Source organism: Rissa tridactyla, chromosome 6 (genome assembly GCF_028500815.1).
Source record: "Rissa tridactyla isolate bRisTri1 chromosome 6, bRisTri1.patW.cur.20221130, whole genome shotgun sequence".
Taxonomy (NCBI): domain Eukaryota; kingdom Metazoa; phylum Chordata; class Aves; order Charadriiformes; family Laridae; genus Rissa; species Rissa tridactyla.
The window spans coordinates 67,179,827-67,206,710 of record NC_071471.1 but is presented as its reverse complement, the minus strand read 5'-3'; the positions used below and the strand labels follow the sequence as shown (position 1 = coordinate 67,206,710).

The 26,884-nt window shown below is 38.8% G+C and overlaps 1 protein-coding gene across 1 annotated transcript; it reads right to left on the bottom strand.

The window, feature by feature from the left end:
- SEC23IP (SEC23 interacting protein) lies at window positions 1-26,884 on the bottom strand. Its single transcript, XM_054204832.1, is given in 22 exon segments — window positions 1-1,887; window positions 5,194-5,294; window positions 8,388-8,550; window positions 9,301-9,486; window positions 10,448-10,550; window positions 11,320-11,475; window positions 12,158-12,364; window positions 12,544-12,639; window positions 13,053-13,223; window positions 13,805-13,923; window positions 14,602-14,810; window positions 16,156-16,297; window positions 16,956-17,045; window positions 17,395-17,515; window positions 18,804-18,893; window positions 19,238-19,431; window positions 19,959-20,154; window positions 21,570-22,099; window positions 26,388-26,562; window positions 26,565-26,681; window positions 26,683-26,785; window positions 26,787-26,884. Coding segments are annotated over 21 exon segments (3,333 nt in total). The 5' UTR covers window positions 26,870-26,884; the 3' UTR covers window positions 1-1,887; window positions 5,194-5,212.

Here is a 26,884-nt window from a genome sequence, read left to right as displayed (position 1 = left end):
TCAGAACTATTTAAGCATATTCATCAGATTATTCAGTGTTGCACAGAGTTGATAAATATATAACTTCCACTCTATGATACTTTAGATGAAAATGAGGCCAGTGGTTGTGGTTTGTAGGTTTTTGTTGTGGTGTTTGCCTTTTTTATTTATTTTTTTTTTAAATGTAGTATTTGTATTCTAGCTACCAAAGCAGATCATAAAGCTTAGAAAACTTGGTCTTCAGAGGTTAATTTACAAAGATACAGACGTGTTTGTTTTGAATAAAAAGTTTCCTTTGGCAAATTTGCTTCCCAGAACAAGATGGACTTTGATAAACTAAAGCAAGTCCAGTGGAAAGTCCCAAGATGACTACAGGGTGGCAGCAGACGGCATGCACGATGTCAAGGAAAGTGTTCAGTTTTGAGAAGCCAAGTAGGAAAATCTTACTGTTGCCCTCAACTACTTCATGTGGGAGCACAAGAGAAGACAGAGACATTATTCTTGAAGAGAAAGGACAAGAGGCAACGGACAGAAGCTCCACCTGGGAAATTCCAATTGTATATTAGAAAAAGAAATTGCAATCACAGTAGTCAAACATTAGAACAGGGCCCAGAGAGGTGAAATATATCTCCATCCTTGAACAAGGTCCTAAGCCGCTCCTGCCTTGAGCAGGGGAGTTGCACTAAGTAACCTCTCCAGAAGTCCCTTCCAACCTATTTTCTGTGATGAAGTACAAAACCTTGCTGTAAAGACCCACTGTAAGTAAGGTATTTTTAATTATAATAACCAAAATATATGCACAATAATGTGTATTTTACATATACCAAGAAAAAAACCCACACTGCATTTCAAAATTCATTTACTGTAATAACAGGCAAATAGTCAGTAGTAAGGTTAAGTCACTAATATTAAGAAAAGCCACAATTTGCACGTAAGCTGAAGCCAGAAGAAAGCTACAGAAGCTCAGTATTCAGAGATACAAATTCAAAGGATTTCATACTCACAATTCATCTCAACTTCATTACATGAAAATGGAGGCTGGGTTGCAGGTCTGGACCTAGATTATTATCTACCGCCCATAAGCTTCAGGTTCATCTATTTACATTTACTGTTTTGAGATTTTAAAATGCAAGGTCAAGGTAAGTATTTTAGTTCTCACAACCGCAGCCTAGTTTCACTAAAATTACCTTAATTACTAGACCAGAATGTTATTTTAAATTGTTCTTCACTTCAGGAGATGTGAACACTGAACTAGCTGTAACAAACTTCTAACATTTTCAAAGTCAAAGGTTCATTTTTACTTAAAAAAACTCCACAATAAAACTCTTAACAGAGGCTTAAAAAGGTCTTTATAAAATAATCTCCATCACACTTACAATAGTAAGAAAATTATTCTGGTTGCTAGTCTCTAGTAGATATGAACTGGTTTGTGGAATCTGTATTAAAGATGGTTATAACTACAGTTCACATTTTATTTTTAAAAGGTGGACCCATAAACGTGTCAAGAAAAGCAGATTATTGCTGTTTCTCAACAAGTCCTTTTTAATAAGGACATGCTGCTTTGATAGGCAAAGCATATTTGACTGCCAGCTGAGACAGGAGAGCTGAAGGAAAGAAGTAATGATTTGCATGCCAAAACCACCTTCTTCAGGGATCACTTTATACTTGGCAACTGTACAATTAAACTGATTTAAGATCAAAATTGTGTCATTCCATCCATCTCTTGAATGACAGTGCTGATCATCTCAAAATTTAAGTTTGCTTGAAGTGACACAAGAAGGTAGAATCTGAGCAAGTTCTGGACTGGCAGAAAAAGAGTCTGACGCTTATCCTGCCATCTGTAACTATGAAAATACTAGATGTTCTTCAAAGTGTTTTTCACCAGGTCTGTCGGAGCAACAGGTATGGCTGTGCAGAGAAAACAGAACATGTACATATGGGAAGTATGAAACATATCAAGTTTTCTATTCCTGCAGTAGTACTAATAAAATTAAATATGCCAACATTCAATTTCAAGAGGACTCAAAAGGATCTAAAAATCCATACACATTTTTCATCAATTTTTTAATACAATAAGCTCCTGAAATATACTTTTTGTGGACACAAATTGGCAGTTACAATTACAAAGAGAAAGAGCTCGCAACAACTGCACATAGGATGTCATTCACTATACATTTTAATTAGCTACCAGATTCTTTAACTTATGGTAATAAATTATCCTACTCTATTTAGAGATAAAGATGCCATAGTTTATACAACCAAGTTTTAATATGCTGGTGCATTCTCCTCCCTTACTGGGGCCCTCTAAAAAGAGCTGTAAAAATAAGAATAATATACAGAGAGTGCATAGTGACTTAAATCTTCTAACCGACACAGTGATAGATATTCCTATGAATGTAATAAAAAAATAAGACTCTAGTGGTGGCCACACTTAACTACAGAAAGACAAAATTCTCATTTGCAAGAGTAAACTAAAGACATCTTGGAATTTTCAGATTCCTTTCAAACAAGTTACCAAAAAAGATACAGGAAATGAAATTTTCAATTTATGTGTTAAAGTTGTCCCGAGCACTTCTTTACATTGTTCACATGAAACCCTGTACCACCATTTCACAACAAACAGCTTCAAGATGATGTAGAAGAGCTAATTCAAATCACTCATACAAAATAAAAGTAGAACTCAAAAGTTTTTAATATCATTGGTACTATTTTATCAGTCAGTAGAAAGAAACAGATATTGGCAGCTACTCACCAATTTTAAGTGCGACCAACTCTTCTCATATGTAATTTTAACTAAGATAGTTAAGTTACCCAGAGATGTCAAAACAATAAATACTCCCAAGACAGAACACTACACAAACAGGCTACACAGCATATGCTGTGCATCAACCCTCCCCTTCTTTGCTTTCAAAATCCATCCTCCATATGATGAAGCACAGTGACAACCCTAGTCCCTCTTCTGCTTTTAGGAACACTGTTTGGCAAACTCCCTCCACCTCTCCAAAAGAAAACAATCAGCTAATTCAGACCAGAAATAAAACTGAGCATCCAGGTCCTCCCTTAGCTTGCCTCTGCTAAATTTTTTATCTGCTCCAAAATGACTACGGTCCCCAAGAAGTGAAAGGGATCTGCACTGGCCACCAGGACCATAAAGATCAAAATTCCCGAGCAGAGGCAAGCAGGTAAGTAGATCCTGTCTCTTTCCCTCTGCTGACAGCAGACACCATGAAATTAAACTGGACAGCAAGAGGTAGCGCTGCACATGAAAGCAGGGAAGTGGTGAGGTCTCCGCATCCAAATCAATTAACATGAAAAATATGAAGAGGGAGCCCAGAGCTACCTGTGACATTTACTTTTTCCCTTTAGCAGCCCACAAATAGAGAGAGGCTGTTTCTTCAGATAATCTACTTCTGGGTAGGTAAATGGATGTTGCTCTCATAGGCACTGCTGGATAACCCACTACCTTCACACTGCCACCTTTCACATCTGAGGGTCTTAAAAGAAAAGAAGAAAAAAAAAAAAACCCACAGCCAACCTTACCTGACCACTGTCTACCACTGGGAGAGAGTTTTCATCTTCGCTACTGCAAGACTTACACAATATTTCACACAGAGTATGTAGAGACATTTCTTCTCATGTAAAAAAAATCCTGGTCTTGCAGCGTGCAGCCTTCCCGAGATACCACTTGTCATTAAGTGCATCCCACTGGGCCTTAACTGCCCTCCCATTTAAGCCTCTAGGACCTGAATCCTAGCCTCAAGTGCTGTTCAGTCAAGGAAGTGCTTACAGAAGTTCTGAGCAATTCCTAATGGTATTACAACCACACAGACACCCTTGACCGTGCTTTGTTGCATGACATCCTGCTAAACCAGCCTCCGACTATGTAGTTCTCAATGAAAAATACTATTATCCCAGTGTCTGCTGAAGCTAAGCAACAAACCCACTTCTAGTTTTGTGGTGATAATTTAATACAGCCCAACCCCCGCAATAAGACAGAAAGTTATTTCGCTAGCAATAAGCTTTGTATGATTTCACCCTAAGCGGTCATAAATAAAAGCAGAGAAAAAATTCTGGAAATATGACTTGAGACTCTGAATAAGCCATTGCAATAACTGATACACCACTGTCAGTGCTGTGCAGCCAAACAGTGCCTTTTTCCTATTATTTGGCCAAGCTTTAAAAAATGCATTTGATCAGCTATGACATTTCATTTTTAAAAAAAGATCTTATCAACTGACCATGAGAAGCATTCTGTTATAAAAGACTACTAAAACCGTATGGTAGCAGTTAAAGATATCTACAATATTCCTCTAAAATGTTAAGTATTTCTCTTCACACTGGGTATTTATGTACCTTTACATTATCAGTTCTTCTGAAAAAATGGAGAAATACATCAGAAATACATTTTGTTGTATGATTCCAAAAAAGGCAAGGTGCGTATTTCTTCCTCCTTGCCTCTCAAAAGAGAATATAGCCTTTTTTATAACATCCAGGGAGGCAAACTGGTACAATAGAGATCCTCATCTAGGACACACACCTCTTAAAATAAAAAGACCTGCAAGTTGTATTTCATATCTAAGATACTCAATTATATTATGTATTTGATTTCTTTTCAAAGTGAACCAACTTCCATGCTGTATCATTTCACTCGTTCTACTGAAATTATTAAGCTATACAACGATAACAAAATACTGGCAGCTATAGTAATTTCTCTTTTAGTAATTTATCGATATCAATGTTTAACACTTTCTTAGGAGAGAAGTGACTGGCAGATGTGCACAATTGGTCAACCAATACCACAATTTGCACATTACAACACTGGAACACTGTTGGTGTTCTTTAATGTACTGCACTGCAAAGGAAGTTTCATCATATCCCATATCACCAAGTTTTCCTAGACTTGAATGTTCACTAAACAATTGAATTGAGGAAGAAACACGATAAAGAGAGATCATATTTTTTAGCATATTTATACTGGCAATTATTACACCATACCAAAATCTCTAATATCAGGTATCTTTCGGGACCAAAGGAGGCAAGAACTTGGAAGACTTCCCCTGCATCTAAAGTCTAGAAATTGTTTTTCCCATCAAAACGACACTTTGCAGCTGCCTGCTTCATAATTTAAACTTCAGAGGAAAAAAGAAAAGTAAAGACATCTAAGTTGCAGCTGAATTTGATATAAGTACATAAGACATATTAGAACAAACTTACAAATTCATGTACCTATACATCAATGTTGCGGCTGTTCAGGATTGATATTCATAGTCCTGTATATTTCTTTGAGAAACAGCAAGGCAGTGTCTTCGGATCCCCTACAAAGAATTTTGGAAAAAAAAGAAAAAAAGGAAAGGGTTATGTTGGTATGGTCCATGTTCTAATTCTTGTAAACCATGCTTCATCCCATTCCAGGTCTCTAAAAAATTTGCACAACCTATTGCCCTAGTACTTATCTTTCGGAAACATGGCCTTACCTCCACCAAATTCCACTGGGCTACAATTCTTCAACAGTTTTGCATTATTTCTGTTATCAGCCCTAGCCTACGCATTTACCTTCTTCTACTGCGTTTTTCCCCCCGACTCCATCCCCCCTGACTTACTATGGCTGCAACTTGAAATTCCCTTCTCTATCCACTTCTTTGATGTTACTCATTTGGCTTAATAATCTATCACTTTTTGTCTGTGATGGGCTCCTGAACATATTCCACCAAGAACACATTCGACTTGTCAAGGCTTTCTTCCTTTACTTGCTCCACTGCATCTATTAGCCCAGTGTCAAAACTCAGCCTTGCAAGTTCTATCAGCAATATTCTAATTCTTCTCTCCTAACTGGTTGGCACTTCCTTGTAAACAGGCTATAGTAAATATCCGTAGTCTTCCTCTCTTCCTTACTACTAAAAAGTAAGGAAGTTCTCAAATAATTTAGAATTAATGCAATTCACGTGCCATGTTTCGAAGTTGGTGTTTTTCCTCTCCTTTGCAAAAATCAAAGCTTTAGGCTATCTGAATTTAAATTCAACATGGACAAGACTTAATTTTCTTACTTGTCTATAAATTGTTATTTAAACACACACAAACAATACCAATATAAAAGAGCAACAATCACTGTAAGAAATAACAAAGTTAAACAGGCAATTTTTAACAAAGTTCCAAACTGCAGGAGTTATTACATAAGGGTAGCTTCCTGTGCTTTTTAGAAGAAATTACACAGGGAGACAGTTTTCAAGGAGATTTAGATGGTCAGAACTGTGACCCTCCAGATGTGAGGAACATCATTTACAGATCACCAGGACGGAGTTAAATGTGCAAGCTAAGAGACTACAGATATTTTCCACAATTAAGCACAGGGATAAGTAACCACATTTCTTGAGGGTCTCTACAATTAAATGAGCAAGCAAACAAGCAAGTAGAAGGATCAACACAGAAGCGCTATTCTCTCTAGCATACAGATCATTTCATTTAAGGCTATCCCCACCACCCTCCTCAAAAAACAAAAACAAAACAAAAAAAACCCACCACACGTTAATCATCATGTTTATCTTCCTTATTTGAATGAGGAAAAAAAAAAGCTACAGGCAGCAAGCTTTTAAAAACTTGGCAATGATCGTCTGCCGCCTTGTGGAAAAGAACTCCCGTTCCTTCAACTCTACCCGTGAAACGGCACTGCCACCGTGGGGTCACCCAGTGCTCAGGGAGCCCTGCCAGAGCTCAGGGCTCCACAGTCATGGCACACATCAGCGCTGCAGCCTTGATAATCCCTTCTCCGGCAGCTGCTGATCTTTAACAATGTAAGGGACACCCACTTTAATAAGATCCTTCAGGTAACGCTTTCAATTTCTTATTTTAACCTCTGGAAAAATGCCTGCGTCTAGAAATTATTAGCTATCGAAAATCAAAACCTTCAAAAATAATGTAGAGCACCGCTTGTCCAGCACTTGCTAAACTCGGAACAAGAGACTAGTATTTTGCCTACTGAATAATAAAAAACAGTCACTCCCCCACAATAGCATTTTGCACAGCTCGGCACCCGACATCCCAGCTTGTCTTACATATAAAGGCGTGCTGTCATGTTGCCAAATACAGTTAACACATTGTTTGCTCGACCATTCCACATCTTGTGTATTTTCATGTGTGCTAATCTTATGACAGTAATAAAACGCATATGATGACATATCAAAAAAAGAAAAAAAAATATAGAGCAACTCATAAGGGCAAATACAACAGGTCAATAGTTACTGCTATTCCTATAAATGGAATTATATCTGTCTCCACTTGAAACATGTAAGCACTTAAAAAAAAAAAGTAAATCCAAATCCAGATAAGACAATGGTGTACCGCAGCTCTGATTACATGAAGACATCAAACTCTGCTTCTTGTTCTATAAATTGTTCTGCATATGAGCAACCACTGTACACAAGTGGTAAATTATAACCATCCAAATTTACAGGAAGATCCACTGTGCCTTTTTTCTTCCTTTTATTTGTTAAACTTTGATAGCAGAGCATCAATATCCAGCATGAAGAGGTAATAAAGTTTTGCTACATATCGTAGTCGAATACAATTCCTTCATGAATAGTTTTATTTGAAAAACTACAGTTGTCAAAATGCTCATAGAGCTCTTCTTGTTCTGAAAATTATTATAGCTAAAGGTGTGTGTTTTGAGTGTCAAAGTTCATGAGATGAGTATGCAATGTCTTTAATGCAAAGAGGAAGATAGATTTGTTTACTTTGTGCTAAGACAGAATTTTATTTTGAAATGAAATTAGCTAATAGTGACATTTAGGTGCAACACCTTGAGACTGACATACCTGGACAGTCATATGTATTGTTTACCTTAATACTTGAGACATCTCATTCCTGTAACACTTGAGCATCCAGAGTATAACAAATTTATCTTTACAGTATGCCCGTGTGGGAAGGCAACATCTTTTCAAACAAGAAGCCATTTCAGAATTAAGTGACGAGGATCTCGTATCCAACTCGACAGTCACCTTTTCCAAACATTTCAAAGATTACAAAGACCCAGAAAACTCAGGTCTCCTAAGTCACAGGCATACACATTGACCAGAGGAACAACTCCTGCTCTGGTAGCTTTATAATTGGTTGGTCCTTTTACAACATTTAACTTCTCAAATCAGCAGTAGCCTGAAAAATAGATCTGTGTATATAAACCCCATTATTTTTGTCAAAACATACCTGAAATGAAACACTAGGGCATGATTTTTGACAGAGATCACCTGAGTTTTCATTATAAATACTCAAGACAGGAAACACGATTCTAGCAATTATCATATTGGTCACAGGTAAATAACAGATAATAGGAGTAAGATGAATAGCACGCATGTCATTACCAACATTTAAAGATATACAGTTACATCAAAAATAGAATCACAAATACTTCCTCTTACCAGTAACACAAATGACTCTGTAAAGCAAAAAGGTATTCATTGAAGCTTTCTATTGGTTTTTCTTGTAGAACATAATCAATACGACGTCCTCCATTTAGCATTCCAACCTTCACTAAAAAATCTTCATCTTTTGGAGGGTCTGGACTTTCAGTGATCTTTTCAGCTAAAATTAAAGAGTTTAAGAATTAAACTCTTTTCAAGCACAGCCTGATTGACTATAATCAAGAAATATGACCATTCTTCCCCACTATAATTTCCACGTGCTTACACTAAAACAATGATAACAGCCTCAACTGACTAGCACACCACTGCATAGTTCAGAAAGTTTACTGGAACTATAGGCTTATTTCTTTAATAACAGTTTAAACAGTTTGTTTGCATAGAGTCAATCACTATCCTCAATTTAAACTAGTAGGAATGTTTTGTCTTTGTAAGTATAGACAAAGCCAGCATTACTAAACACCAGCAGATAATTTACAACTGGGAAGCCTGCCCTTGGCATCACCAGGGGTAATATTTATATTTGACTTAAGTTTATTTTCCTCAGCAGCATTTTTTTCTGTTACAGCATATACTTAAATGTTTCTTAGCTCATCCCAAAAATATTTATTTGTACTAATTTGCCCTGAGAGGAAAGAGAACACAATGGATTTAAAAAATCTGCCCTTCTAACAGAAAGTGGAAAGGTTATACAAACTCAAGCCTAAAATATCCTTCAATAAAAGTTAACTTTTCCTTTCCTAAAAGACAAAAAAATGCATCAATAGATCTTACATTTAACGTTAATATTCCAAAAGCAGAGGCCTCATTAACAGGGTCAGGAAAATCAATAGCAAGCAGTAATCAGGATGCTCAAGTTTCTATTAATTTGAGATCAGTAAGTTATAAGAAAACCAACAATGTGCCCACATACCTTCTACGACTTGCTTTTCTTCTTCCTCTTTAATTTGGTTAGCTACTTTCTCCAGTTCCGCTTGTAGCTGAGTTGAAGATGTATGAGCACGTGCAAATTCATTAAGGGTCTGCCATGCGCTCTTCAAAGAGCTAATAAAACCCTGTTTCAGATCAGATCCCATACGAGAGAGAGAGTCTTTCAACTCTAAGAAAAGGAAAAAAATTGAAAAATCATTATAAGAGAAGGATTTAAAATTATAAACTAAAAAAAGAATGATTAAACCCTGTTCAAAAAACATCCTAATTATTAGGAGAAACAGACCAGCTAAGGCATGAATGAGTGTTTCGTTAGAACCACATTGGTCTGTTAGATGAGGGCTCACAACTGTACCACGGAACATTCACCTACATCAAAGAAACACCAAAAAAGATCAACAGACCATTATTTTTTCCTCCTTTAATATACACACCTTTTGAGAGTTGTAACCTAAAACATGCCTTAACAAGCACCTTGTCTAGTCTAGGAAAGCAGACTCATTCTAATGTATCATTCTAAAGTATAGACGCTGTAGAATTTCTCCATCCAAGTGCCTGAAGACAGGCTTTCATGAGAGCTCTGTGAACTTGTACAACAGTAATACTGTCAGCTGTACAGCAAAACTTACTTTCCTTATTAAGTATGCAAAAACTAAGTACAGCACCTTGATGTGGTGTGTACTCGTGAGCAACAAAAATCAAGCCCCTGCCCACCACTGGCTATGGAATCACCTTTTTCCTCAACATGTCCAATACTGAACAGACACTGGTTAAACATTTTATGATGGTCATTAGGGACAAAGTAGAAGAAACCAGTAAATTTAGTTTCCATTTCATATCATCTTAGCAATTACTTAGAATTTAACATGAACAAGCACTATAGAGCAATTTTAAAATGGAACTTTGGTAATTAGAAGCTCAAATTGGGAGGAATTACAATTATTACATCTAAATGCAATTGTGAATGCCCAACTTATTGGGCTAGAAGGAATCCCCTCTGATGCTTAGGAACAACATGGAGTCAGATACCCAGGAACATTCATTAGTATCATGAAATTTTACAATATTCTAATGCATCGAATGAGTAAATTAGGAATGAGATCCATATACGAAATAAGTTTTCCTTTTACCCAGATGAAGTCTTTTTCTGCCTTTATGATGTGGAATGAGAACTGGTTTTAAATCCGTGTCTTCAACGATCATTGGTTCTAACCTGTAAGCTACTGGATCAAGCTGTTAAGAAACAACACATTGACATTTAGTTATCTTAAAAGTTATTCTAATTATCACATTTCAGTGAAAAAAAAATTCCTTTTTACGATTAATAGAGAACCGTTTTTTAATTCTGTTCTATTTCAGTTTACAGAAACTCAGTTCATGACCACTGAGTTTAATCATAAGATTAAACAGGTTCATTAACCAGTTAGATCTTGTTCTCCTACAGACAGAGATTCTAAAGAGGAAACGCAACCGTGAAAGAGCAGAAAAATTTTCTTGCACTCTCATGATCTCTACCAATATGTCACTGTTTAATTGTTAAACAAGATGGGACAGAAGAGGACAAGTGTACTGCGTGCACTGCAAAACCTCTAAGAATTTCTGGATTTCCCAGAATCTAAACTGGAAACTCAGAAAAGTCCTGTAAAAGGCTCAAATAGAAACACTTCATAAGAGTTGACAAGAGTGCCTGAAATTGATAAAAAAAAAAAAAAAAAAAAGTTCTTTAAGCTCTGAAAATGAACAGGGCAAATATTATCAAGCCAACCCATACCTAGAATGCTAGGTATGGAACCTATAGCCAGCTCTACTTCACTTTTGCAGTAAAAGACCATAAATATTCGGAATGTATATTTGAGTTGGGTAATTTGTTTTTTAAAAGGGTGTTTTGGGTAATGTACATAGGGAAACAGAAGGTGTAATGCTCAGAGGTTACAACTTAGTATTCTGCATTGTTGTCATCTGCATCAACTAAAATCAAACCTCAAAAGTACTGCATACTCACTGGATGATAGATATTGAAGAATCCCTTGCAGGTAGGAAGCCTGTAGTTTTCATCAATCTTCTCCACACCTCTCACAGTAAGGAACACACCAATAGGAGAACCGAGAGCAAAGAAAATATCTGGTTCAAAGTCCAAAGCACTGTAAACCACAGAAACCTGCCAGACAAAAATCAGACCTATAATCTCTCAGAACTGCCAGCTAGTTAATAGAATGCTTAGCTAGGAAGGAAAAACAAGTTGTGTATTAAATCAACCACACGCTCACAGTACTTACAGGAATTTTCAGCTGCATTGCCCTCTTCCATACTAATACTACAGGCACTAGAACATTTAGATACTGTAATATTAAAATGCTTTTCTTTAAAAAAAAATTCAAAAGGTACAAAAAATTTAAAAAATATATATTTTTTAAACAGGAAGTCTTTGAGGTTTGGTTTTTAAGTTAAGTTTGAGGTAAAAAAAATATAACAGCATAAATGGATCGGTTTAGGCTACCGTGTTAAATGTAACTTCACAGAACCAATCAATATTGTGTTATTCACACAGTTCTGCTTCTGGAACAGAACTGTATTTACAACTCGCTCACTGCTGAAAGAAAAAGTGAATTGTAGTGGCATCCTTGTAATAGTGAGTTTTGGTTTTCAGTAATCTAACCCACTCTCCCATCCCTCCTGCCACAGGGTAAAGTTCTACATAAACCTAACTTTTGTACAACAACCAAGGGAAGCAGCACAAAATCATCAACACTAAAAAAAAAAACCTCAAACCAAAAAAAACCCACAACCAAGCAAAAGGACAGCATTGCTCCAAATAAATATTTAAATCTATGTAGTCTCACCTGTCCAGTTCCAACTTCAAAATACTCATAGTCAATGTTCACAGAAGAAACAGATGCACCAACTGGAAGCCTCCTCTTTGAGTGCAGCTGACCAGACTCTGAAGAGGTGACAGAAGTACCTGTCTCTTTTGCTTTCTGGACATCTTCTTGAGTTTGGAGCGTGGCAGCCAGCACCGCTTTCTTCTCTGCTACTGCTTTCTTTTGTTCCTTTTGAGACAAGTTTGAAAATCAGGAAAAAAAAAAAGTTTATTTCACAGATGTCAATATTTCTTTAATACATCCATGATGTTAACAAGTGTGTCAAAGAATAGAAGTTACTCCACAGCAAGGAAATCAGTTACATTTGCTTAACAACTTTTTATTTAATTCCCAAAAAACGTATTTACCTGTTTGGCTGCTCTGTCTTTTACAAAATTAGCTATTTTCTTTCTTGGTCCAAGAGGTATGCCCATTTCCTTCAGGTCATCAACTGTACACATCAGCTAAAAACATCCCAAAAAACAAAAAAACACACACATCAAAGCATAATTTATAACTTTTCTAGTAACATATATAATTTCTTATTGGCAATGACTTATGAATTAGAGAAGACATTTTATAAAGCTACAGAAATTACAAAAAATTAAAAAGACATGATACAAAGTGCCTTAATGTAGTTGGGGGGGGAGGAAGCAGGGGAAGGACAACACACCAAAAGTTTTGCATAACATTTAGTCATCATGTCAGGCATTAATCATCTTACCTTTGCAACTGCTTTCATGCCTCACGGTACACTAAACTCAAAGAAAAAAAAACAAAAAAAAACCAACGAGACCTTCAACCCCAACCCCCTCCCTGCCAAACATAAACATCCATACCCTGGCAATCCCCATAAGTCAAGTGAACATTATTGTACCAGAGACTCCATGTCAATTCGCTCCTTTTCAAACGTGCTTGTGTACTCTGACAAACTAAGCATTTCCAGAGTCTTCTGCAAAGTAGGAACATCATCCTCTACTTCAGGCTCACAAAGGTCATCACCAGAAGTAGTAATTGAGGAGCCCAAGGAACTGGTATCTTCAGTCGTCTTAACAAAACAGTACAGAAACAGAATCACACCATCTAATGGTGAAAAACCAATATTCAGCAGGTAAAAACAAGTTAAATTACTTTCTCTTAAAATCTTTATTATGTACGCTTTATAAGTTTATTCCCCTTTTAGTAAAGCAGGATACAGATTTTCCACTAACTATATGCCAGCAAAATACATATTTAAAAATTACAAAGAGAGGCAAAAGTTTTCTTGAGCTTTCCAACACTCAGAAATATTTCCTTTTAATCATCACTGGTCACAACTGGTCACTGTTTCTGGCCTGAACACAGATAGATTCTTTCCCTCTTATGCATCAGATTCTGTTAAGACCAAGTTACATGTCTACAAGGGTCAAAACTGATGCTCGTGATCAAATCCTGTTACTGGCCTAGTTGGAACTTGAGAGAGATGCAAATAGATTTTCCTCAGAACCAAAAATATTTACAAAACTGCACACTTCCATCACACGTTAAAATGTACTATTAGAACCCACAACCCCATTTCAGCTAATAAATTCTGAAAACTTAAGAAAAAGTTGCTGAAAATATCAGATCTAAGGCTAGCATGCAAATTACCTGTTTATCATGAACAGCCACGTCCTTCACAGTTCCATTAACACCAGAGAACGGTCCACTACTTACTGATGAAGCCAAGTCCTTCTGGTTAGACAATATGTCAAATAGAATTAAGGAACCTGGAAACAGGAATTAAAGTTGCCTTGGGAAAAATGTCAGATTTTCCTGTCCCTGAATCCCAAGCATGATTTATATGGAACAGTAATAGCAATGTATAGATTATCAAAAAAAGATGGCTGAATTAAAACTAAAATACCCATATATTAACTCGAACACAATCATTCTCATCATTCTCAGCAAAAAGCAAACCTTTTTTGCCCCCCCCTCCCTGTTCATGCTTTGTGCAGTTGCCAGGATTAAGCTATCTTTCCTTAACCATCTTAGACTGATCGCAAACTGGAGGAAAAGTTCCAGCCCAAACCATTATGTCATATTCACTATAACACTTATTCTGTTCCAAAAAATTATCTACTTTTACTAAGTGGGGGTTCCGAGACCCAGAAGTTACCCACCTAACAGGACACCAGATAACCTGCCAACTTTTAAACACAAATTAGATACTAAGTCTTCATGAAGGAAACTAAAGGGGGCAGGAAGTGGGAAATGCACACATCCACAAAGTACTAACCTTCTCTCAAAGCTTTATAAACTTAGCTATCAAGGTGTTTGACTTTTAGTCAGCAGCATTCAGACAGCCATGCCCTATCAGCTAATTTCGCTTTATGCTTCATGAAGGTTCCATTTCCCTTAGTGTAGGAGTGCTGCTTTTATCCCAAAACAATTCCTTAGGTAATTACCTAAACTGTGCCCAGCCACGGAGACTCCTCCTTTGAAGTCTGGGTTGCGACTCATGAAAAGTGCGTACAAACGATTCATTTCCATCCCCACTTTATCCACAATCGTCTGACAGTAGGTGGGGCTGTTGTAAAACAGTATGTCAAGGAGTGTTTCATTGGTGAAGTGGCGCAGGCGTCCAATGCTCGGCAAAGTGATTTTTTTTATGTTCCTAGTAACACAAAATCATTAATTAGAAGCATGAATGCCTTTTAAAAAAATGCAGAACTTTGTTAACTTCTGAAAGTAGCAGAACCGCAGTGTAAATACTACAGACGTTAGAAAAACATATAGCCTTCTGGCCTTATTGCATATTCATGCATTAGTGTTATCTACTGATTGTACATATTTGAGAAAGGTATGGCTCCCTTTTCTCTCTCCAGACTGAAGGGATGCCTGAAATAATCTCTTCTCTGTTCCAACACTGCTCTGTTGTAGTAACAGGGAAGTTCTGTGAGCAGATTGGTAGAAGTGGAAGAGAAAAAGAACTCGCATATAAAAACTGAAGGGGAAATTGAAGTAAAAGGCAACATAATGCTCTCTTTTTGGAGAAAAAGCTTGACATCACCTGCCTGCCTGCCTGGAGTTAAGACAGCTGCAGTGAGAACTGAGACTGCCTTGGTTAGCATTGCCTGGTTTGATTAACAGAATGAGGAACTTTCCTCATGATAATGCAGTGTTCAAATAAGAATAGAAGACTAAGGTTCTAGGAAAGCAATGACTTAACCAAGCTAGAACAGTCTGAAGAATACCAGCACGTGCTCTAAGCAGTACAGGTTGCTACCCTCACAATTTCTACTTCCCCATCTTTGGGCAAGAGATGACAGCTTGAAATGTCAAGTGACAGCAAAGGGACAGGCACCAAGAAGCAATTTTAAAATAGATTTTAAAATGCTGTAACACTCCTACCCAAATAAGAGACTTTGTTTTTTAAAAAAAAAACAAAAAAAACAAAAAAACACCAAAGAAAACCCCACCACCTTAGCTCAACTGCCTAACCACAATTCGGGTACTACTCTGGGACTGGACAGAGGGCTCAATGCCTTCCTGGGAAAGAGGGCACCGACATCTCCTAGGGTCAGACTCAATGAGGCTACAAGAAAGTACAGGAGAGAAAACTCTCCACTCTGCATTGTATATACCTGTTGCTGGACAATATAACTCCATGTTCACCACCTCATACTTCCGATCACTATCTCTATGCACTCAATCATCGCCACGTATCAATGCATTAGCCACTTTCATGAAAATGCAGTACTGAAAATATGTGTGTGTCTGTGTATACATATCATGTCACTTAGGGTCATGAAAATAAAAAATAATACTCCACATGCCTTTCCACTTCCTCTATAATCCTTATTAAAATGTTAATTAAAAAAAATCAGTGATTCTCTTTTGTAACCCTGTCATTTATGCATCTAGCCTAAAGAGCATATTACCTTCTTTTTTTATCCACTTTCCAAAAAACATTAAGATGCAGCTGGTATGAAATTCTCAACATTAAACAATATACTCACCTGTCTACACCTGTTGCATCTCCATGCAGAGAGCTATGCCAGTGAACTGGGAGGAATTCCACCCTGCTCACTTTACGTTCCTCCAAAGATTTCTTAAAGTGAGTCTGCAACAACTTCAGAGAAACAGTCCTAAAATCATCAACTGTAGAGAAGAAGAGGAATGAAAATCTTATAGTAGTACTCAAGTAACACACAATTACAAATATTCTTTCCTTCTCCCCACCTCTGGTTTTAGCCATAGAACATAAATGAACAAAACTGGAAAGTGGAAACATCTTTTCTAGCATTACTCCTCTAAGAAAATATTTTTTTTTTTTAAAGTGGATTTTCTAGCAAGCTTCTATTTATCGCACAATGAATGCATTTTTACTCCATGACCAGACATGGCCTTAATTTACTCAAATGTGCTTGTGTGTATTTAAAAAAAAAAAAAAAAAAAAAAAAAAAAAAACCAACAAAAAAACAACAAAAAAGCAAACAAATAACAACCCCACAAAAACGACACAAAGCAAACACATCCACCCACACTACAAAAAACAACACGCCACACGCCCCAGAAGCTAAACTATTCTGCAAGTCTAATATTGGGCACTAATAATAACAGTTAGGGCTGTAAGTCTGACAAAGCACAGACTCTGCTTTTAGAAAATAATCAGGAAAAAATTCTACCAGAAATTGAACTTCTTAACATTAGAGAGTTTTGGTTTTTTTTAAAGACATGCTTATCTGAATACGAGATACAGAAACCCACATTTAAACAATTAAGAATACAACTGCTTATTAAACAAGCAAAAACGTACCGCATTCAACAATGCTTCTAAATCTCAAGTCACATACAGGACCTATGCCATGAACCATAAATACTAGATGGTCAATTTGGGACATTTCTCCTGTAGAAAAAGAAAATAAAAAATTCAGTGTACCAATATGTACTGCAGTTCAGTTTAGACTGCAGGTTGCTTGACTCTAAAGTTTAGAGTCAAGGAATCTTAAGATACACTTGCTTTATAAAGCCTACTGCTTAACACGGTTCAGGACATAACATAGTTCACAGCACTCCTTTGATTAAAAAAAACAAAACCAGATAAACTCTTTCAAGCAGCTTAGACTAAGGAACAAGTTTAATCTTTAGACTCTAGGCACGAACAGTGCATTGCGACTCCACCCATTAGGGCCAAACTTTTGCATAGAAACGAACTGTCTGCTCAAGCTGCAGACCTACATACAGGAATCACATACCATCAGGAATTTCATCGTGGTCATCATCAATTCCCCGTTTTACTACCCTTGGTCTTGCCTGACCATCTTGAGTAGTGCCCCATTCATCTGGTGTGGCAGAAGGTTGGAACTGAACTATGACCTGAAAAAAAATATATTGTCCAATTATAAACACAAAAAAAACCTTACGATTTGTCAGTCTGAAAGCATTGCATGGTTTAACACACTTTTTGTTTGATTGCTTTACCTTGCATCTGAGACAACTGTTTTCTTTAATTAGCACATATGCAAAAAAAGCCTTAGAAAACCCTAGGGCTATTCCTCGTAGCAGGGACAGCTTCACTGAAACTAGATTCCAAAATAACACAATTTTCATTACCTTGAAAAGCAACCAGACAACTTAAACAAAAGTAACCACTAGTTGAAGAAGCTGGCCTACTCAGTCATTCTTAACAATTTTAACTCCTCAAACAAGCATGATTCAAGTTCCTCTTTCCTAGACCCCCATACCAGCTCTTCTTTAACTGATTACTGTTTTTGTGAGGAAACTGAACACTACCCCAATTTACAATTACTATAACATCAAGGGAGGCAGGGGGGAAAGAACAGTTCTTTTCAGGGAAGGACAACAGTATTCAAAGTAGCCCAGAAACCTCAGAAAGTGAGGAATTCAGTAGCACAGCTGTTTATAAGACTTAACACTGACTCAGTGTAGTCTGAACTCATATTTATGACACCAAGTGGTTTAAGCGCTCCTTCTCTAGGTTTTTACTGGACAGAACTCCTTAACCAGCATTAATAAGTGCTTAAAGTAGGAGCAACCATGATCCTTTCTGGCCCTTGAATTATTTTGTTTGTTTATTAATTACTGCATCTGTGATAAGCGAACAGTTAACAGCATTCCTCAATAAGGCTGAAGTCCATGTTTTAATCACATGAGACTGCTAGCAGAGTATTTAGAATAACTTTTAAAGCTTTTTTTGCTATACATACTCATGGCCTAAAAACAGTTGCACTGGAAGACTTCTCATGGCTTAGAAACACAAACTAATTACCTTTTGTTAAATTAATTCTCTTTTCCACATGAAAGCTCTTAGTTTAAATTACCTTCCATTTGCTACAGACTGAGGTTACACTAATTCAAAGTGCCTCCCATTTGCTGCCAGTTACACTTAGTCAAAATATTTACTATGCAAACCCTTGTTTTTCTTAAGTTTCAGAAAGCATTGTCTTTTAATCACATGACAGCACATTGAAGCAAGCAGGAGTTCAGTGTTCTATAAATTTTATCATCTTTAATGCACACATATCCAAAAAGATCAAGAAGTACTTTTCAAGCAAGACTAAGACTGCATTCAATTTATGCTTCCATCAGCCTGCTCAATCACCCCTAATGAATTCTGTAAGAAACAATTGCCAAAATCTATTACCTTAGGATTATGCATAACAATTGTCTCCCCATTTGGGAATTCAAGTCTCCGATGCCATTGATTTGTAGTTACAGCTCTTTTATATTCTGCCTGAAACAGTAAGCAAGTTACACAAAATCAGTATATGCCTTCTCACACAAACTATTTTTTGGCCTTGTGCATCATCTGTATGTTAAGGTTATAATTTACATAACTTTATTTATACAAAAGTGCCATGTGAAGCACTATACAAGTTGATTTTAGGTCACAGTGATGCAGGACCTATCGCATGAGCAACGTGGCCTTCCAGCCACTCCCCATTCCACAGTTTGTTTACTTATGTTCCAGAAAGTACATTCTGGAAATCACTGTAATGAAACACAAAGTATTTCTAAGATCATAAATACAAAGAACTATCAAATTCTTCGTGAAGTTTATGTAAAGGTAATACTAACCTCTAGCTTATCACTAAAATCCTCAGTGTAAGGAACAAACCGGCTATCCTTGTCTCCCTTATAAAACCACATGCATCGTCTCACTTCAGAAGGCTCTTCTTCCCAGTAAACAGCTTTCCTTATTCTGTCATACAGGTACACGTCATAGCGTCCCCCGTCAGTGCTCAGAACCACACTCTCAGGATCAGGCTGGACTATGAGACAAAAGTCACACTTGGTTACAATACTAACACATGCAATATTTTCACATGCAATATTTTTACAGACTCACCCCACCCCCAATCACTTCTGTGATGAATATTAGGCCATTAAGACAGATAGTTATACCATGGAAGAGAAGAATTATAACATCAGACAGCCACTGCATTGCCCCTAAAACGTTTCTAAATGCTCTGTACACAACAAAAAAAGCTTTGAACATCTCCCAGATGTGAACAGTTATTCCAGAGCTGGCAGCATTTAACAAAAAGGCAAAGCAAGGCACAGATAACTAGGAGTTCTATGTGAAAATGCAGTATCCACTAGGGACGTACATCTTAACACTGACAGCATCAAGCAACAGATCATGTAAATGAAATAAATTAAGTGGCACAAAATACACCTTCAAGATATGTATTAACGTTACTTATTGCTGCCATATCACCCTCTCATATGTGAGTGGCATTACTCCAATATCTTCCTTCTAGTCCTTCTGTTCACCTCCAAGTAAGATACCACCTACCAGAATTATAGACTTCCTCTAGTTTTGCAGAATCCAGAATGCTGAATGGCATCCATATTTGCTTGTCCTCCACCTCCTTACAGTAGAACCAGTGTGGCTGAACCGGCTCATATTGGTTCTGCAGCAAAACAGGAGGTGCTGGGACCAGTGGACCTGCAGGTCTGGGAGCTCGCAGCTGTGACTGAGACTGTGGAAACTGAAAATACATAAGAGCTCATCACCTCAATCTCACATAGTTTTTACAGAACTGATCTATACTTTGCTATAGAGAACACTCTGGGCCTTTACTTCTAACATTTTTCCTCCCTAGGAACATTGTCTATAACATTTTTAGAATTAAAGATAAGTTGTCCACTTTATCATTTTTTTTTTGAAAACTTACACCTTTTCAAATACAGATGTGAATTTCATTCCCATAAATACTGTTAAAAACTTTTACAGTCTAGCACCTTGATTACATAAAACCAGTAAGACTTAAAATATTATCCTAAATTTTCAAGACTCAGGCTGAGCTTATTACTTACAGCCACCAAATTTGGCATGAAAACAAAAATGCATTCTTCTCATTATTCATTTACACATTATTACATTTTTACATAAAGACTGTCAATTTTAACAAGTGGCTACTTCAATAATAGCTCTGCTGCAAAGTGATCAGGACAGGCAGATTTCAAACTCAAACGCAGCCTCAGTGACGCAAGAAAAGCAACTGATTTTGAAAGGGACTATAGCCTACATAAAGCTCATTTCATACAAATTGTACAAAGATCCCAGTTAGTACAACTAAAAGCAAGCGATGTCAGCAGTAGCAACTACTTTGGCTGATACATTTAGAGAAAAAACCCAAACCACTAGTGTATGGTGAAATATATAAAATCAAGCAAACAGAAGCTCTGAAATCCTTTAATCTAAAACTCCAGATATTTTAGGTTCTACTGCCTTTGCTATGTTTTTTGTCATTATATAATCTTTCTAATTTTTATTCACAATAGCAACAATATAGCAGTAGTTCAGGCAAAAAAACCAATTTTTGTCGTTTTAAAAAAAAAAACTTGTCAGGTTATTACTAACCCATTCACATAATTTTAATAATGCTTTTGTGAAGGTAAAAGAAGAATGGAGATTAATGCTTCATATCACACAAAATCCTCAACTGATGTGTTTCAAAGGGTTTGCTAACAATTTATGTGACTCAGATCATAATTTCAAAAAGTGCTGGCTTCACCAGCAAAAACAGCTTGAAAAGAGATTTTTAGCCCGTATCTTGCAAATGGCTGAATGACCTGATTTACAGCAGAGGCACAAACAATGCATCAGCACAGTTGAAATGGCAGCAAACTCAGTAACAGACAGAAAAGAGGAACAGAACTTCACAACCTGGATTTGTTTCTGATGACAGAGGCTCATGTAGCTACAGCCTCAGAGTATGCTGACTTTAAAGATCAGGAAGTTTTCCTAAAGCAACAGTTCCAGGCTAGTTCTAGTGAAAAGATTTTGCTATCAGAAATGGTTCAAGAATTTTTCTGGGGGGTTTTCGGGAGAAAAGAAAGATCTTCAGATGACTTAAATAGTTTTCTTCTGGTACCAGGACATCAGGAATGATTTATATACCTGTGTTAATGACCCTGGAGGTGTCTGATACATCTGGACAGGTGGCACAGAGGATGGTGGGTGAGCAGGTGCCTGGCTCTGCTGCAGCTGCGGTGGAGTAAGGTATGGGTTAGCTCTGCTGCTCAGGGTGGTGTGCCGATAAGGGTTATACCCCTGCTGAGATGTTCCTTGGGGAAGAGTAGACGCATTTGCAGGCGGGGGACAGCTCTGCTGAGAAGTCTGATAAGCTGCAATTCCACCCTGTGAAGTAGGTGGTGCACCATAAGAGGACTGTGACTTGGGAATATGCGGTGAAAAGACATTTTGCCCATCCTGTGACCCAGAGACAAGTGGAAGTGAAGTTGGAGGCTGAGAGAAGGCTGGTGCTCCAACAGGTGGTGCAACAGTTGTTAAGGGAGGCTGCCCAATACTTCCAAATGGGTCACTGCTACTAGGGACTTGCGAGAAATAGTTGAAAGTCTGTGGTGGATTGGGGCTGGCAGAAGTCTGACCCAAGAAGCTGTCCTCTTCACCAACGTCTGCAGAATCATCTGCAAAAACAAAAAGATCACTAGAGATATTGTGAAAGGTTCAAACCAGTTAATGTATGTAGTCAAAATGTTCTGTAACATTATCATCTATTTCCAAAACTCTGTTGGCAGGCATAAAACTAAAAGCATTACAAAGCTTACACATCCTTGACAATTAAACACACCATAAAATGAAATAAAGATAACAAGTCTTCAAGAACATTTAAAATGGACCATAGAAGTCACTCAATGTAAACAGATACAGCCACAAAAATAAAAAATCTGACATAAGAGACCCAAGTGTGACTGAAGTCAGGGCCTTCCCAAGCCAGCTTGGCAAAGATCCCTGCTTACAGGGCACTAAAATCCATTCCAATTTCCCTTATGCCTATCAAATGCAAGAGCAGCCTTGGTCCATTCCCTTTCACCATGAAACCAGTTACCAAGCTTAGGACTTTATGCTCTAGTTTTTAGAGTTCCAAGATCAAATTCAAAAGTAGAGCTTCAGGACATTCCCAAAGAGATCAAACCTATTGGCTAAGCAATCCATCCTCGCCTGCTCCTTCAGCAGTGCCCTCAAAAGGTTTCCCATTTGGCTCACAAGGTGGCCACAACTCATCACTTCAAGTCACTTGATGAGCAAGACTTATTCCAGTTCTCCCTAAAAATCCTATTCTAGACTAGCACAAGAGCTAAATCTCTAGTGCAGAAAACTAAGTCCTCATTCTGCATAACTGCAAGGGAGGTCTTAAAAAGGTGCAAGGCCAATGACTGCCCTTTTGCATTGAGAAAATACATAAACCAGGTCCAATGCAGCCAATGCAATCTGCAGAAGTCACAAGAGCGTTGTCATCTGCTCTGACAACCAAACAATCCCCATGCTATGGGGAAGAAACCACAGAGCTATCATTGCTTCTCTGCTCTCAGTCACCAGCCAAAGAGAGAGAGCAAGCATCCCTGCAGCTACAAGAAGCCAATAACAAATGTCTTTATCTGCAGCCAACATAACTGTAAGACAGAGTATCAAGGGAGCACAGGGGAATCCACAGAGAAGTCTCTTGAGGAAGCTGCTGTTCTAATTAATTAATCATAAAAGAAGCAGCTGCCATGACTAAAAAGGACTATTTTAACCAGATTTTATTTAGTAGTCTTTTCAGACAGTGTCAATTTGAGGCAAACATCACCTGCATTTATCAATTTCTCTTACTTTCACCTATAGCATTTCATTCCACTTTGAGGAACAAAACCAAAAACCTACGAACGCGAACCATCGTGTGAGGAATACTAAAACCAGTTATAAGCAATGCCCACTACGAAGTCAGGCCTATGAAGTATCTCCCAACTACAAGCAGAATCGCTATTTACACTAAATAAAAGATCTCAACTTCTAAACAATAACATTGTTCTTCCTTTCACTTTTCATAAGCATTGTGGAATAGAGAGAAGCATACTGCACACCATGCTGTCAATTCTCAGCTTTCTAAAATAACTGGTAGCAGAGCAGGCAATTCACCTCACCATGTCAGATCACGATAAACATCTAGCAACATGCTGAAGAGTTTTCAAGGTCTTTACCAAATGCTTGTTCACAAAACACCTACTATTTTCCAATTTCAAATAGGTTTCAGAGATTTAGTCTGTGTCTTTGCTTGCAAGATGAGGTTGACCAAAGTTCTGCCAAAACAAAAATTATACTTATGTGTGTGTATATATATAGACATAGCTTTCCAACACATTACTTTCTACTTTGCCTTTTTCTAATTTTGCAAAAACTACGCTGGAACACAAGCCCAGACTGGCAGAAAAAGAAGCACTTCATGCAAATTTAAAAATTTCCTATGATGTACAGCTTTGACATACAAGGGCAGTATTTTTCCCATATACAAAACACTCTTTCTTCAACAGTGACTGTGTGACAACCTCCTGTATATCCCTCCCTATATAAGGTGGAACCTTGACTTCGCAGATTGTCACCTGACAACCACAAGTGACATTAGTCCACTTCCTCATTGGGAACACCCCCTTCTATCTACAGTAAGTATATTGGTTACTTCATCCACACCTGAGCCAGAGAATTTATCTTCTATCGTCAAACTGCAAAGCACAAAACACTTATTAGTCACTCTTGGAGATACAACAAATTTATGACTGCACACAGCTTCCTAACATTGGCTGTCAGATGTCAAACAATTCCTGAGATCAATTCTTATTACATTTTACACAATTTAAAATGCAAACTCAAGAGCTTGTTCCTTCCTACTTCAAACTACAATTCAAGATCCCTATGAGGCTTGGCTGGACAAATGGCGAGTGCAACGGACCACAGAAATAGAACGTGGACCTCACTTGGGCAGACAAGGAACGTGGCACAACCTCTGGCCCTGAAATTCACCCCAGTTGCAAAACTACAAATCTTCATTCAATCAAATTTTAAGTGAGAGGGAGAGTATATGATTCACAACATTTATGAAATTCTATCAGATTTTCTCTCTGTCTAGCTTCGAAGTCTTCAGGAAATTACTACATGAAAGACACCCAAGCAAAGGTACTGGCCAGACTAGCATTTAAAACTTACTTTACTAAAAATTAAAAACAACGTGTATTTGCAAGAAATAAAAGCTATAAGGATTGCATAATGGAAGCAGTAAACATATCAGCTACCTAGATACCTGAAGTAAGTAGGAATAACACTCTAATGCTTTTAACCCTCCCACACAAAAAAATATAGTCGATCTAAAAAAAATGCCTCAAAGCCATATGTTTGCCAAATGTTGGCAAACATTTTATTAAATCTAGAGGTGAACTCCACTGATTTCCAGATATATTAATACTTATTTTAGCTAAGATACAAAAGTGTTGAAATCAAGTCTTGGATTTTAGACTCAACACGTACTAACGCAGTAAAATTTAAAATATCTGATTTCTATGTGCATTTCTACTGTTTAGGGCTTTAATATCAGACTGAATGCATTTACAGAAAAATCCGTTCCTTGATCTGAAACTGTTTGAGCATCAGATTTTAAGTTGCAAATGCATGTGTTTGGAACACCATCAAGGCTTTAGAAGGAAAGGATATTAAAACCACGGCTAAATTAATAAGGAAATTTAAGGTGATTGCTTAACATGCTTCTTTCACGCAGGGAAAATAGAAGATAACATGGAAGAGGAGCCTAAAAAAAGTGAAAATATGAAATACACACCTGAATGGGAGCACTGACAACTTTTAATTGCCGAAACAAATATGCTAATCCATGAACGGAAAACATGATAACCATCCTGCACCTAGGCTGGGGCAATCCCAAGCACCAATACAGCCTGGGTGGAGAATGGATTGAGAGTAGCTCTGAGGACTTGGGGGTGTTGGTGAATGAGAAGCTCAACATGAGCTGGCAATGTGCGCTGGCAGCCCAGAAAGCCAAGTGCAATCCTAGGCTGCATCAAAAGAAGAGTGGCCAGCAGGGTGAGGGAGGGGATTCTGCCCCTCTGCTCTGCTCTGGTGAGCACTGCGTCCAGCTCTGGGGGCACCAACATAAGAAGGACATGGACTTGTTGAAGCGGGTCCAGAGTAGAGGCCAGGAAGATGCTCAGAGAGCTGGAGCCCCTCTGCTGTGAGGACAGGCTGAGAGAGCTGGGGTCGTTCAGCTTGGGGTCTCTTAGAGCCCCTTCCAGTATCTAAAGGGGGCCTACAGGAAAGCTGGAGAGGGACTTTCCACAAGGGGATGTGGTGACAGGACGAGGAGTAATGGCTTCAAACTGGAGGAGGAGATTTAGATTAGATATCAGGAAGAAATTTTTCACTCTGAGGGTGGTGGCCCAGGTTGCCCAGAGAAGCTGTGGCTGCCCCATCCCTGGAGGGGTTCAAGGCCAGGCTGGACGGGGCTTGGAGCAGCCTGGTCTGGTGGGAGGTGTCCCTGCCCAGGGCAGGGGGGTGGAACGGGATGATCTTTAAGGTCCCTTCCAACCTAAACCATTCTATGAATCTATGATTCCCTCTCCCTAAACACAGGGCTAAATACCATTAAGCACAGGAAAAAAAGAGAAACACACACATCTCCAGCAGCTTGTCTCCTGAAGGACTAACGCCCGACAGCCGGCAGTGACAACCCCCTCAGAGATTAGTCTACCCGACAGATAGCGGGTCTGGCCGTCGTCCCGGCCCGCCGCACCCCATGGTGGGCCTCGGCTCGGCTCCTCAGGGCTCCCACCGACCGTTAATCGGCCCTGCCCCGCCGGGCTCCCGCCCAACCCCTCCGCGCCCTCCCGCTCCCCTCACCGCGGCCCCTCAGCACCCCCCGGCCGCCCTCCCTACCGGCTGCCAGCAGAGCGGGGCCCGGCGGCACAGCCGGAGCCTGGCTGACCGGGATGAAGGGCACGGTGAAGTTGAACTCGGTAGCCGAGGAAGAGAAGAGCAAGTTGGTGCCGCCGCCGGTAGCCCCAGGCTTCGCCGCCGCCATGGCTGCACCTCCGGCCACGTCCCTTCCTCCGTAGCTGCCCGGCCCTTTCCGCCCTCAGCGCTTTGCCCGCTCCTAAGATGGCGGCTACGCGCCCTGACGGCCTCTCTGCCTACGGGTGAGGAGGAGGAGAAGGCGGGCCCGGCCTTAGCGGCGCCGCCATTGCCGCAGGAAGAGGAGGAGGAGGAGGAGGAGGGCGGAAGCGAGGAGCCCCCGTGAGAGGCTTGCGAGCGGGAGTTGGCGGCTGCAGGGCGCCAGCAGCCCCCTGCCTGCCCTCTGCCCCCGCCATGCCGTGCGTGGCCGACTGGCTCAACAACCCCTTCAGCATCGTGCAGGGCATCTTCGGTGAGCGCGG